The 15101-nt window shown below is 39.6% G+C and overlaps 1 protein-coding gene across 2 annotated transcripts in view; it reads left to right on the forward strand.

Annotated features, from left to right (window-relative positions):
- Positions 1 to 15101, forward strand: part of ADK (adenosine kinase) — a 518244-nt gene that overhangs the window by 54108 nt on the left and 449035 nt on the right. For both annotated transcript variants that reach the window (XM_063128876.1, XM_063128877.1), the window contains exon 3: positions 12832 to 12885. In XM_063128876.1, the coding sequence (XP_062984946.1) occupies positions 12832 to 12885 (54 nt within the window). The remainder of the gene's footprint in view (positions 1 to 12831; positions 12886 to 15101) is intronic.

Consider the following 15101-nt stretch of genomic DNA (forward strand, 5'->3'; position numbering starts at 1 on the left):
TGGTTCCACATAGACTTATTGCGCGATTGGAGCCCACCAGGGGAAGAGCCTTCAGTGTGGTGGCCCCCCTCCTAAGAAATTTCCTGCCTCTGAAGGTTAGGCAGGCGCCAACTTCGTATTCTTTCCAGCACCTCCTGAGAACATCGTTGTTCCAGGAAGCTTTCCCTTAATGACAAGCCACTGTTTATTTTGCACTTCGTTTCTTTTTAAAAATCTATTTTTAATGTGTTTTTATTCTGCTTTATTCTATTTTATCTGTTCACCACTCCAAAATTTTGAATGGGGAACAGTATATAAATATTGAAAATAAAATAATACAGTAATCTGAATAATGTGAACATAGGTTAGACAGCAGTGCGCAGTGGTGGGCATTTGATTACTTTTTAAAAAATCAAATATTGTTCAAATAATTATCAAGTATTTTAAAGAATTAGGGTTCAAAGAACAACAAAGAAGACCATCAGCAACAGGTTTTGTAAGTATTTACATTGTGCCCCCAATTTTAGCGTCTAGCCCTGGGTCACCTAATGAGCTTCATTGCTGAGTGAAGATTTGAGCCTGGGTGTGTCTCACCCACCTCTGGAATTTGAAGCCAGCAGGATAAGCTTTGCTATGCTGATTAGTTTGCCTCTGATAGCTGAATGATGGAGGCAAAGAGACCTTTTGTCTGCCCTTGGGAACAAAGGACACCATAATGAGACAAAGGTGAACTGACTGTCACAATTCAAGCAATGGATTCATGCAGTGGAACACAATTCATGCAGTAGCATAGCCAATAAATCTTGTCATTTGTCATGGAAGTGTTAGGATTTGCAGGCAGTTGCTATCAAATTTCTATGTGATTTCTCTATGAAGCTAAATTAGAGATACATAACTAATATATTATTTCAAATTATATATTTTAAGTTCCTTTAAATTAAAGGAAATAACATGGGCAAGTTTTTTTGTCATGAGTCCAACATTTTCCAACTTCTGGGCAAGTTTGATAAAAAATAATTGATTATGGGGGAAATCAGTTTTGCTTTATTTTAATTGTTTTTGTTTTTTAAAAAATTAAATCCAATTTCTACATTTTCTTAAAACAGTGCAAAAAAAGAGCCTAGGTCAAAGATATCACAATGAATACTAATTATACAGCTTCTGATTGTATTCTATGAATACAGCCCTTACTAAGATCACCAATGATCTCCTTACTGCCAAGTCTAAAGGCCATTATTCCGTTCTTATTCTCCTTGATCTAACTGCAGCCTTTGACACGGTTGATCATGATCTTCTCTTAGATTCCCTTCATGACCTTGGATTTTGTGGCTCTGTCTATAACTGGTTTGCCTCCTATCTAGCGGGTCGCTCTTTCAGCGTGTTGACTAATGGCAGCTCGTCTTCCTCCTTTCCCCTTTCAGTAGGGGTTCCGCAAGGCTCGGTGCTTGGCCCGTTGTTGTTTTCCTTATACATGTTGCCCTTGGGCAAGCTTATTCAATCTCATGGTCTCCAATATCATCTGTACGCCGATGATACACAACTATATCTGTCATCTCCGGAACTTTCTCCTGATGTTCACGATCGTATCTCGGCATGTCTTTCAGATATCTCAGCTTGGCTGCTTCATCGTCGCTTGAAGCTTAACATGGCAAAGACTGAATTGCTTGTTTTTCCTCCTAAACCTTCTCCTCATCTCTCATTCTCTCTTACTGTCAATGATGTTACGCTTACTCCGGTCAAGGAAGCTCGTAGCCTTGGCTTTATCTTCGACTCCTCGCTCTCCTTTATTCCTCATATTGAGGCAGTAGCTAAATCTTGTCGATTTTTCCTGTATAATATTGCCAGGATTCGATCATTTTTGTCTGTCTCTTCTGCCAAGACGCTTGTTCATGCACTGGTTATTTCACGGTTGGACTACTGCAACCTTCTTCTCTCTGGCCTTCCTTCTTCTCACATCAGCCCGTTGGTTTCTGTTCACCACTCTGCCGCAAAGATCATCTTCTTAGCACGCCGCTCCGACCATGTTACTCCGCTTCTGAAATCTCTTCATTGGCTTCCAATTCACTTCAGAATCCAATATAAACTTCTCCTGTTAACCTTCAAAGCTTTTCACGGTCTAGCTCCTTCCTATCTCTCCTCTCTCATCTCACACTATTGCCCCGCTCGTGCTCTTCGCTCCTCTGATGCCATGTTTCTCGCCTGCCCAAGGGCCTCTACTTCCCTTGCTCGGCTTCGTCCATTTTCGTCTGCTGCTCCTTACGCCTGGAACGCTCTTCCAGAACATTTGAGAACTACAAGTTCAACCACAGCTTTTAAAGCTCAACTAAAAACTTTTCTTTTTCCTAAAGCTTTTAAAACTTGATGTTGTGCAGACTTCTACTGTTACTTTCTACTGTTAGTTTTTCCCTACCCTGTGCCTGCTTACCCTTCCCTGTACCTGTTGGCATTCTCTTCCCCTCCTTATTGTTTTACTATGATTTTATTAGATTGTAAGCCTATGCGGCAGAGTCTTGCTATTTACTGTTTTACTCTGTACAGCACCATGTACATTGATGGTGCTATATAAATAAATAATAATAATAATAATAATAATAATTTTAGCAGCAGTTTATGAAGATGGGAGATAACCTGATCAGCCCTATTTTGCACTGCAGGTAGTGTACAGAGGTGCATGCAATGCCCCCCCCCAAGGCCTTGCTTCTCTCTAAGCGCAAAGATAGAGAAGGTGAATGAATAGAGAATTTGGGGAGACATGGAGGAGGAGGAGTCTGGATATAAATGCATGGGGTGAGAGAGGGAAGAGAATGTGAAACCAAAAGCGAACAGAACATATTCATGCAGTCCTGACTCTTGAGGAAACATCTTCTCCATGTATCCTCAGCTGTAGAAGGGAAATAGCTAGTATAGCAGCAACTGTCCGTAAAAGAGTGTTTGGGAATATTTTGTTTCTTTGCCTGCTGTGGTTGAAATTGCCTACATTTTATTTTTTAAAGAATGTTACATTCATCTAAAACCTGAAATAGTTAACCATTCAAAAATTCATGTGTGTGTTTTGTTAATGTTGTTTGTTGAAGAAGAAAACTAACCAGAAAAATTCATTTTTTTATTACTACAATTTAAAAGCTTGTTTGGTGGTAGTCCTTATGGCACATCATGACAAAAAACTGGTTCGTCTCCTGAATGACTTCACAAGTTCATTCTGCTTTAGACAAAATTATCATCCCATTTTGTGATGAAAATTAATCTTAAAACAATTTAGAATATTTGCTTAGTGTATACCTACCTTCTAAAGAAACCTACATCTTTGAATATGTACTAAGGTTATATTAAACAATAATGTACTTCTACTGAAATGATGATTAAATAGAATCTTTTTCGCTAGTGATTTAAACAGTGATTTAAATGACTAAAATTGAGTCCTTCAGAGAAATTTTGATTTAAATCAAATCAACCCTGCCTCTAAGAGCTTAACTTTCAGTGCGCCCCACTTACCCCAGTATTCTAGCTGAGTTGCCAGAAGCATGGGTGGTTCTAACATTATAGAAAACTATTTTAGCTATAAATATAGTAGAGCTATTATTTAGAAATAGCAGCTATAACGTTTGTCCATTACTTTTATTTTCTCCTAAAGAAAGGAAAAATTAAAATTCAACGTTAACATATTCATGTATTGAAAATGCGAACTTTCCTGGCTTTTAAAAACAAAAGAAACTAATAAGCCCATCCTTTATGGTATTATAAAAACGACCATTTTGAGCAGAACTAAGGCAATACTATCCATGTCTGTACCCTACATGTGTGGAACATTTGGCATAAGTGTCTGTGGTTCAGGATGTAAAATGAATCATTCTTGAACAAATATGACTTAATTGGCTGAAAATGTGCTTTGGAAAACTTTATTCTTTTGAGGTCTTGAAACATTTTCATTGATGTCACTAAAGCAAATTATATGGAAAGAAAAGGCTACATTGATGCTATATTGACACTTTAGGATCCCAGGTCCAAATGAGCCCTATTACTCTCCAAATTGGTTTACATCTTCTCTCTTCTGCTGAATGAGCATTTTCTCATGGCAGGTTTCTATGCTCTCCATTAGGTATTGTAGCTCACGGTTTAGATTGCAAGAAGGATATCTAGAAAGGTTAAGAACTCTTCTCCCTGCTCTTACAGTGCTCAAAATGAGAAAGCAGCCATGCTGGTTGTACAGCAACTAAGTCATGCTGCTCATGTCCTGTAGTGCTTGAGTACACTAAAATATTCCGTCTTTATCTTATTTATTTATTTCTGAACTATATCTATTTGGATGTACCCTTGGAAGGGCTGAGGCGGCACCCTAGTTTTGATTAAACTCTAGCACAATTTAAGAAAGTCCCTTTCCCTACTGGCAGTGTTTCTGGGCTCACGTGAACAGAGGCAAAAATGTTTGTTCATTGTGCAGGCAAGAAAGAGTTCATCCCTATCTTGAGGCAAGCAGGTGTTGCTGCCTATGTTATTGTGTTGCACTGCAAGGGTGGCTTCCTGGCCTTTTGCAGAACATCGAGAGTTATGATGTAGTGAGTCGTGATGTGTTGTTGAGTTGCTTTAGCATTGCATGCTCCTTCCTCTGTTCCATTGATTCCAGTGCTGCTTTACCTTCAGTGATGCTGCTGTGCAGCTTGCTGAGTTTGGCTATGTAGCTTACTTGCTGGCAATATGCAGTGAGAGAGAAGCAAATTCTTACTGAAGGGGGAAATGACCTGTTTCATATGTAACAACAGCCCAGAGTACAGGCTGAGTATGGGTTGTTGTTGAATTGTAGGTTCTTATGTGTGAACTAACCCAGGAAGAGAAAACGTGGATTGTTGTTGGGTTCATGTCAGCATAAATGCTTCTGTTAGAATCCCTTGCTAGAATCAAACTTAGCATGAGACTATATCTTAATATTTTATGTCTTGTCTATGAAAATTATAAAAGTGTGGAAGATCGATAACTATTTTGGATAAATATTTTCAAGATAGCCTATTATGGAAGTTGGTGCAGAAGTCTTGCAACACTGTGAACAGCCGTGAGAAAATTCCCGAAAGGACCATTTGGGCCTTGATTGAAAGGGCATTTTGCCCTCTCAACCTTTTGCTCAATTTTACATGGGCAAATAGATTGCCAATGCTCTGCTTTACAAGTTTTTTTGACTATATCTCATCTGCTCCTTCTATGTTTACTTTCTCTTTTGATCATCATGAGCTGGATTATGTGGCCTTTCCTTAGGAATGCATGGGTATCTTTTGCTTGCTAATCATTCCATTCTCTTTAGTAGTTTTGGTGTTCTGCACTTGCCAGATCTAGAAAGGAAACATTAATCTGGGCAGAAAAACACAAGGGTGCAAAAGTTTCTACTTCTTCTTCCCACTCAGCTTGAAATATAATCATGTTATTGTGTTGTAGTATTTTTATCCACACTTCTGAAGTGTGACCAGGAACTACTCTGAAGGTGCACATCACAGCTTTGACAGCCACTCTGATACATGCCTTTAGAGCAGTCCTTAATTGTATTGACAGTAGGAGCTGTCATAATAATTCAACGGGGAGACATCCAAAGCTTTGGAAAACTGGAATTAGTTTCTGCCTCAAAGTGGCTGTTGCCAGAGGCAGACTAATGTGGAACGGTCTCTTAACTGAAGCGCCGTGGACTCCAAACTGATCCCCCTACCCCATACAACCCTAGTATTTGCATGATACCATATATTGCCAATCTTTGTAGGCCCCTTGGGGGCACTATACATAGCTTTTGTAGGTTTGAAGCTTATGCTCAAGCTTGGAGAAAAGGACCCTAAATGCTGATGTGTTTCTTCCCTTGAATTAGTAACCATGTGGTTCTGTTGAATAATCTTTTTTTTAATTTTGAGGCTTAATATTGTCTTTCAGTTCAGAGTGACAAAGCCAGACAATGTAATAAATGCATCACAGTTCACCATAGTGCAGTGATTAATAAGCTTTAGTCTTTCCTTGCTTTCTCAATCCATTTATAATCATTTAAACCTATTATTTTGGCATTACATTCAAAAGCCCTTTAAACCTTGCATAGTATTAATTGCAGCTTAAAATCTTGTCCAAATATCTAATCAGAGTGAGTAAAGTAGATGGAATTGACATTTTTAGAAATTTAGCTATACAGAGAGAATGAAATGAGGCTACATGAATTGGTACTGATGTCTTAGCCCACAGAACTAATATCTGTTGGATGAGATGGAGGGCTAGTGCCTGGCAAAGTATATACCTAGCGGGGACTTGCCTTTTTATTGAAGACGGCACCTTTTCAGTCAGAATTGTCAAGACAAATAGTGCTTTCAGGCTTTTACTGACTATAAATTGCAGCTCTTTGGATAGCTTCTGTAAAGCAACATTAGCTACAATATATTGATACTTATACCTGAAGGGTATTCCTTGGGGCCAGGTGGCATAATGCATATTTGCCCTTGGTAGTATAATACATATTTGTTTAGTAGCAGAATTTACAGAAGCTCCATTTAAAGATTGAGCATTTGTGAGCATGCTCATCCTATGGTTTGCTATGGATGAGACTATGTTTTACATGTGATTTGGAATGCTGCCAACTGCTACATAACTTGTAGGATCAGTTGCTGCATGTTGTGATATCATCTCATTCTGTGTATTCAGCACCCAGCATCATTAATTACCCAAAGGTAGGAAAACACAAAACACAATGATAGCATGATGTGGATAAGTGCTACAGGGGAGAAAATAGGGTGCTTCCTTGAATTGCATGTAATGTGTATTACTGTTGTAAGCTACCATTGCTTGTACTAGTGGAAGCTAGTCATTCTTCTCATTTAGTTGGAACACAACATACTAGCATCTCAAAACAAACAACAATGGAGCAACTGTGGTAACTGCTTCCGCAGCATCCATAGCAACTCTGCCAACAATTGTGTCATTGCCAGGAAACTTTTTCTTCTAGCAACTACTTACAAAAATCAACAGTTGACATGCTGCTTCATTACACTAACCCTGCGATCAGGCTCTGTGTTACCTCAGTAACATATAGACGCTCAGATCAGATGGGATTGCCCTGATGACATCATAACTACCAACACCTTCACCATTTTTCTCCATCTTACGAGCATAGGTCATGTTGCTAGCATAGGTGATAACAATCTGAATTTCTATAATTTGTTAAAGTAAAATAGAACTGGTCTGTAGAGGTGGGTTTGCAGTAATAATGCATGAATGGTCATTGGTGGACCTTACAACCAAAGCTATTTGTTTTGAATGTTTAGTAGTCCAGTCACTGACCATAAGACCCGTAGGAATTTTGAGGTGAACAAGTTTTCTCTTCAAATGCTGTTAGGGCATGCCTGAAGGAAGAGTAAAATCTTGGGTAGACATCTGGCAACCCGGGCATAAATTTTGTAGGACGCCATTTTGTTTTGGGCATATACGCGCAGTTGCTAATACTGAATTTCGTAATATTCTGTTCTTGTCAGTATACCTACACTAAATACAACATGTTTTTTGGATTCCTTATACAATTTCCTATTAGATAAGACTGTTTTTACTCCTCTCGGACATTTGAATGTGAATATTTTGACTATTTTGACTTTATTTTGCTAGTATTAAAACCATTTTTTAAATTTTATCTAGTTATTTCCTGACAAAAGATATTTAAATTTTGATGTACAAATATAATATAACAGCATTTGAAGAGAAAACAAGTCCACCTAAAAATTCCTACGGGTCTTATGGTCACCGTCTGTATAAATTTTCATGTACAAAATATTTAACTCATGTGAATTTTGTTTCAGACTGACTAAATGAAATGGGGGATAACAAGCAAATTGTTGGCCTACCTCTGTGCCGAGCGAGTGGAACTCCAACAGATGCGGATATTTCAAAATGTATTATATGCCAAAATCACACTGAGGGGAACACAAGAACTACAACAGAAGGAAGACAAAAAATCTTGGCTGCAGCTGAAATACGACAAGATTTTTTTAAAAAACGCATCAGTCTCGTTGGACGTGATTGTGAGTTCGTGTACCATTGTTCAAATGAGTGTTATAAATCCTACACACTAAAGAAAACATTACTGAAGAAAAAGAGAGAAAATGAAGCCAAACAACACGAACAATCAAATGTAGTCGAAGTGGAAGATTCAGCACTAAAGCCATGCAAAATATTGAGAGGTGATGTTGTTTCTCATAACCAGCCATCGCCTAAGATGGATCCTACAAATCTTCCGTGTATTATTTGTGGAAAACAGAAACACAGGAACAACAAAGAAAAAAATAGAATAAGTGGAACCTATGCACAAGACTGGAGACCAATTATACAAGTAAACCAAAACAGCCCGCATTGGACTTTGGCCAAGTACCCCTTTTTCTGGAATCCGAAAATCACAGCCCTTAAGAGTTCTCAATGGGTTAAATAAGTTTATCTGTCAGCAGTAGTAATATAAACAGGCTCTGTCCCATCCCCATACATATTTGAGCCAGACTGCCTAAGTAGAAGTTTTGTAGCTGGCTTCAAAAGTGACGATGTATTCTTCAAGGACGATGTATACATCAGAACTTGTGATCTTGAAGATCATTTTTCGGAGTTTGGAGCAGATTTATACATCAAAGCTCACTGTTGATCTGAAGAATGATCTTCAAGATCACAAGTTCTGATGTATACGTCGTCCTTGAAGAACAGAGTGGCTGCAAGAAATGTTTGAGTACGATTGGTTCCACTTACTCTATTTTTTTCTTTGTGTGTAGGATTTATAACACTCATTTGAACAATGGTACACGAACTCACAATCACGTCCAACGAGACTGATGCGTTTTTTAAAAAAATCTTGTCGTATTTCAGCTGCAGCCAAGATTTTTTGTCTTCCTTCTGTTGTAGTTCTTGTGTTCCCCTCATTGTGATTTTGGCATATAATACATTTTGAAATATCCGCATCTGTTGGAGTTCCACTCGCTCGGCACAGAGGTAGGCCAACAATTTGCTTGTTATCCCCCATTTCATTTAGTCAGTCTGAAACAAAATTCACATGAGTTAAATATTTTGTACATGAAAATTTATACAGACGGTGACCATAAGACCCGTAGGAATTTTTAGGTGGACTTGTTTTCTCTTCAAATGCTGTTATATTATATTTGTACATCAAAATATAAATATCTTTTGTCAGGAAATAACTAGATAAAATTTAAAAAACGTTTTTAGTACTAGCAAAATAGAGTCAAAATATTCACATTCAAATGTCCGAGAGGAGTAAAAACAGTCTTATCTAATAGGAAATTGTATAAGGAATCCAAAAAACATGTTGTATTTAGTGTAGGTATATTGACAAGAACAGAATATTACGAAATTCAGTATTAGCTACTGAGCGTATATGTCCAAAACAAAATGGCGTCCTACAAATTTTATGCCCGGGTTGCCAGATGTCTACCCAAGATTTTACCCTTCCTTCAGGCATGCCCTAACAGCATTTGAAGAGAAAACTTTTTCACCTCAAAATTCCTACGGGTCTTATGGTCACTGACTGTATCATAGGCTGTTCGTGGCAAATTAATGGAAATTATTTTCTCTTTTTTGTTAAAATTCTTTCACCATTATAATTTTCTCTATCTAAATTATTCTTGATAAACCTTATGTTTTAAACCAGTTGAGGTTTTGTAAGCTTTTCTGGGAAAGTCAGTTCATAAAGTAGCTTTGAGTCAGGCATTTATCAACATTTATCAACTTTTCTCCCCACACCCAATATGCAGAATTTATGTTTTTCAAGTAATGGAGGTTAATGTTTTATGGCCTCTAATGGTACCACATATCTAAGCCAATTCCTCCATTAAAGTTTTATCTTCAAAATGCTAACTTCAATCAAGGATCATTAGTTTCCAAAGTGTCTCTTAAGTGCTTAGAAATGAAACTGAAGAGCCATAATCTTCCATTTGGCTATAGCTGCTTGTTTGCAATTTGCTCACTGTCCAGTTTAGAATCTCAATTCCTAACAATCACGTGTGATCTAAAATGCCACACTCGAGGCATTCAAAGAAGCTGCTTGACAACCATCTATCAGGGAAGCTTTAAGGTGGATTTCTGCCTTAGAGGCCCCTTCCAACTCTACTATTCTATGATTCTATGAAATGAGGAAAAGCAAATGTTAGTTATGCTGCCTCCGCATGAAGCAATTAATATTTGAGGGGGCACCTGATTTAGCAAGTCATTCAAAAATCATTATGCTCAAAATGTTCATTGGGATGTTAAAAATGAAAATGATAGCTATGTTTTAAGAAATTCTACTGGCTAATATGTTGGACAGGCATGGTTCAAAAGGTTAGACTACTGTGTGGGGCTGTTGCTTAAAAGGATCCAGAAACTGCAATTGGTGCAAAATGCGGCAGCTACATAGGTTGGTGGTGAGAGCTAAGTGTTCTGACCATGTTATGCCTATTTTGGGGCTCAATTGAAGGTGCTAATATTAAACTGAATGACTTGGAACCTGGGTACCTTAAGGACTGCCTCTCACATATGATTTTCCTCTCATGCACTGGTCATCATCTGGGGAGCCCTTTTGGTTGTTCACCCACACTTGTAGAATGCTCTGCCAACAGATTCATTATGCCTTGATACCGTACTGTATGTAAAAACCTGGCTCTTCAAGAAGGTATTTCGTTCCAAGGGAATAGGTAGCATATACAGTTTTAAAATAATTCAGTAATAATAAATAAAATAGTGCTTTAGCCATGGATATATTATGTGAGCTTTAGGTAGACTAAAGAACAGAATCAGATGGCCATAAGTAAAACCACAACAGCAACCTAATTTATGGTGTGAGGTGTGGTGTGGAGGATGAATTGGATAAGTAGCAGTGTTAGTTCTTTGTAGGAGGCTAATGTGAAACTCAGTTGTCTCAGACAGCTAGGTGGATTTATTTTCAAATACGCAGATATTCCCTTTGCTCATTGTGAATTAGAGAATCATACTCTCGTGCATGTGACTCAGGGAAAGGGGCAGGTTGGGCATTGAGCTACATCTGGACCAGAGCTGGCTGTTGGTTCTGCACACTGGACATTCAGTGTAGTTGTAATAGTTTTGTAAGCTCAGCATCATTTTGTTAGTGTGTGCTGTTTGGACGCTACCACAAGGTACCATTTGAATCGAGATTATGTATCTGTGGTCAACAACAAGTGGAAGACATAACACACTATATGTTAACTTGCCCTTTGTATAGGGACCCAAGAGAGAGACTCTTGAAACCGCTGCTGACATATGGAGGCATGAATGCCCAAGCAGAAACAGTTCTCTTCCTCCTTAGCGATACCAACAGTTACTGTTTTACTCTGTACAGCACCATGTACATTGATGGTGCTATATAAATAAATAAATAATAATAATAATAATAATGTCACTCATAAAGTGGCCCTGTTTGCACTGGCAGCGAAAAAGATTAGGAAGAGAGAACTAGATAAAATTGCTATAAACTGCCACGGAGACTCAGAGTGCTGAGCGAAATGAGAGCTTTAGTCACAGTAAATTTAAGGTTCACTGTATGGTTCTCTTGGTTATTTTAAACTGTTGTGTACTTTTATAGTTGTATGCTTTTCTATGGATGTATTTGTCATGGCCTTCAGCTAGCACAATAAACTGATGATGATGATAGTGTGTGCTGTTGCCACAGTATTATAAAGGCCAAATGGTGGTTACAAAATAATGTTTTAAACAATCCATATCTATCTTCCACTCTGCAAGTTGGATCTCTCTACTGTCCTTCTGCAGGCAAGCAAGAATTGAAGCAGGCCTTTGGCATGTAGATTAATCTGTTGGGTTAGGAGCTGTTTTTATTCCATTGTTGTTGTTGTTACTATATTTGTAATAGCTTTGTTTTAACAATGGTTTAATTTTAAATGTTGGCTTTTATTGCTAGCTGCCTTGACCACTGTTTCTTGGTAGAAAGGCAGGGCATAAAATAAAATAAAATAAAATAAAAATGTGTAATATACGTGGATAATAATAAGAAAAATGTGCAAAAGGCCAGAGACTAAAATCCATCTTATTTTGTAAAACAAATACTGAGATTTTAAGACAGATGCCTACTTAGAAGTAAGTCTAATTGAATTAAGTACATCTTACTCTCAAGTAATTTGTAAAAGATTGCAGCCTAAATGTATTAAATGCAAGTAAGATGAAACATGTGTACAGATAGATTATTTGTTGTTCATTCTTCAGTTATTTTGCATTTGAAAAATGTCTACAATAAAAATTTATTTTAAAGAATAGATGTATGGTTGAAACACTATAGATTTATCTGACAGATCAATCCTATAGCCCCTGAGGGGCCATAGGATACAGCAGATTCCACTCTCCCACCACCTCTGAGGCCAGAGACAGAAGGAGATTTGACTGTGGAGACAGGATCCCTGCTCCAAGGAGATCTCCCCAGTCCTCAGTCCCACCTCCACAGTGGCTCCCTCTCTTGAAGTCAGGATTCCAGACTACGTAAAGGAGGAAATGGGTGTGTTGGGGTACATCATTGGATTGGGAGGGGAGAAGCCATGGATCCATTTTTGCTTCAAGCACAAAGGAAGAGCTAGATGGTCTCAGGGCTTATTTAGCAAGAGTTTCCTTCTTCAAGGGTCAGGAGGTGGAAAAAGCCTTTGTTGTTCCTCCTGCTCTGCCACCAAGAGCCTGGCGGGGCTTTGGATGGATGGCACCAACAACAGAGTGCACCATCCTTTGGGCTTGATGCCCATAGGATTGCTCTCCCAAATATGTGACGAGCCTGGTCATATAGTCAAACCTTCGTGCTCTAAAACTAAAAATAGATTTGTTCAAATTACTCATTTTGGTAACTACTTTTTTCTTTATTTTCAGATATGGACTGAAACCAAATGACCAGATCTTGGCAGAGGAGAAACATAAAGAGCTGTAAGAAATTTAATATGTTATTCTTTAAAACTGATTTTGCAAGAGTGTCCTTCTACTTTTTTTTTGTTAGAAAAAAAACTATTATTCCAAACCATTGTTAGTGTGCTTAAAAATTTATCAACATTTTTTCTTTTTTGCTGCTTCAACTTTAGAAACTGCTCTTTCTTCTTCGTGGTCTCTGTGCATCACACCATGGGCTCTGCGCTTGCGCTGAGCTGTGCTTCGGAAAGGATCAGTAGCTGAGTAAAAAAAACGTTTAGAAGGCGGGAGCCCCTCCCCCACCGTCCACCGCGCATGCCTCTGCCCGTTCCCGCCTTCCCCTCAGTTCCTTTGCGACCGCTTACCTGCTAGATTCGTCGGAAGGATCCTCCTCGTAATTGAAACGAAAAACTTGTAGCTGAGCTTTTTTTCTCCGTACTTCTTCTCTAAATCTCTTCCTCTTCTTATATCTTATATCTTTCTCCTAAAAAAAAAAAAAAAAAAGAATTTCTTTAATTCCTCTTAAACTATACATCTTCCTCTAGATAACTTCTTACTGTTAAACTATTCTCAACCTTGTATGGCCCTCAGAGCCCCATTTAGAAAGTGTGTCCGCTGTGGCACAAAACTTCCTGCAGCAGACGGCCACTCCCTTTGTGTCCTCTGCCTAGGAGAGGCCCATGTGGTAGAGACCTGCCACCATTGCCAAGCTTTCTCTAAACAAACCAGACGCCACAGATCTGACCGCCTAAAAGCCGAACTGTGGAAAAGAACGCTTCTATCTGTCGACACGCCTAATCCTAGAGATTCACTAATGGCGTCATCTTCCGTATCGATACCAAAAGCTTCGACATCTTCAGCTCCCTCGGTATCTACGGCGCAAAACGAGCCATCGCGCTCTATTACCATATCGACCGCGAATAAGCTCACTAAAAAGGCAAAAAAGCCGAGGTCGTCTCCCGACTCCCAGCCTAAAAAGAAGAAGAAGCATCTACTCCCAACGCGGGGATTGTCGGCAGCGCCACACCCGCCACCGGCTAGAGAGAGTTCAAACCCGCCTGATCGCCTGGTCACTGAACTTCTCTCGACGCCATCGGAGGGTGAGATCAGAGAGTCCTCATTATCACCTCAGAGGCCACTCCCTCCTCCTCCTCCTAGGAGGATTTCGAGTACCGCATCACTAGCCAGACCTCCCTCAGCCAGTCAAGGTGCTGCACAGCTTTCCCCTCGACGCCCGTCACCAGATCAAGAGTGCTCTGAGCAGGCAGTCACAACTGCAATACAGCCCTCCTCTGAATCCTACCGTCGACATCAGCACTCTCCAAGATTGACTTCGAGATACCGCTCTTCTTCACCATACAGAGAGCATTATCCGCAATACTACTACGACAACTACAGATGTCGATCTCGATCACCGCCACAAGACTGGGACAGATACTCAGACTATCGCTATCCCAGAGATTACCCTTACTATGACAGGGATCCTTATTTTGACCCTTATCCAGATAGGCATGGACCTCGCCACCCGCCTTCGCAAGACTTGTCTTTACCACCTATACCTCCTCAATCTATGTCTCTACCACCACAGCCTCAGGAGGATACATACCCTATACTACAACCTGACCACGCTTCCCAGGAAGGTTTTCAATCGGATTCGTCTTCAACCCTCCAGCCGTCGCTACCCTCTCCTGGTGATGAAGTTGGCACGAAAGATCGCCACTCACCATCAGAAGACATGGGTTCATTTTCGGAACAAATTCTCTACATGGCTACTGCCCTAGGCGTCGACGCCCAGCAGCATCAAGAACAGATACAGGATCCGTTCTTTGATACCATATATTCAGAAGCCTCGACTCCAACAGAGATCCCGTTTTCGCCTATTTTGCTACAAACGCTAAAACAGACTTGGGCGTCCCCCTCGCTCATCTCGCCTACATCACGCAGGCTCGAGTCTATGTATCGAGTTCAGTCTAAAGACGTCGAATTTTTATTTTCGTACCCTAAACCCAACTCAATAATCGTAGAATCCTCACACTCCAGATCACAGAGGATACACTCGTTTCCGGTTGATAAAGAGGGGCGTAGACTAGATTTTATGGGCCGTCGTGCCTACTCCGCTTCAGCCTTAGGTCTTCGAGTGACAAACTACCAAGCACTAATGGCACGTTATCAGTCTTTTCTCTGGGACAAAATTGGGTCCCTATGTGACTACTTACCAGAAGACCAGAGAGAATTAG

The sequence above is a fragment of the Elgaria multicarinata genome, chromosome 6 (assembly GCF_023053635.1).
Source record: "Elgaria multicarinata webbii isolate HBS135686 ecotype San Diego chromosome 6, rElgMul1.1.pri, whole genome shotgun sequence".
Lineage (NCBI taxonomy): Eukaryota > Metazoa > Chordata > Lepidosauria > Squamata > Anguidae > Elgaria > Elgaria multicarinata.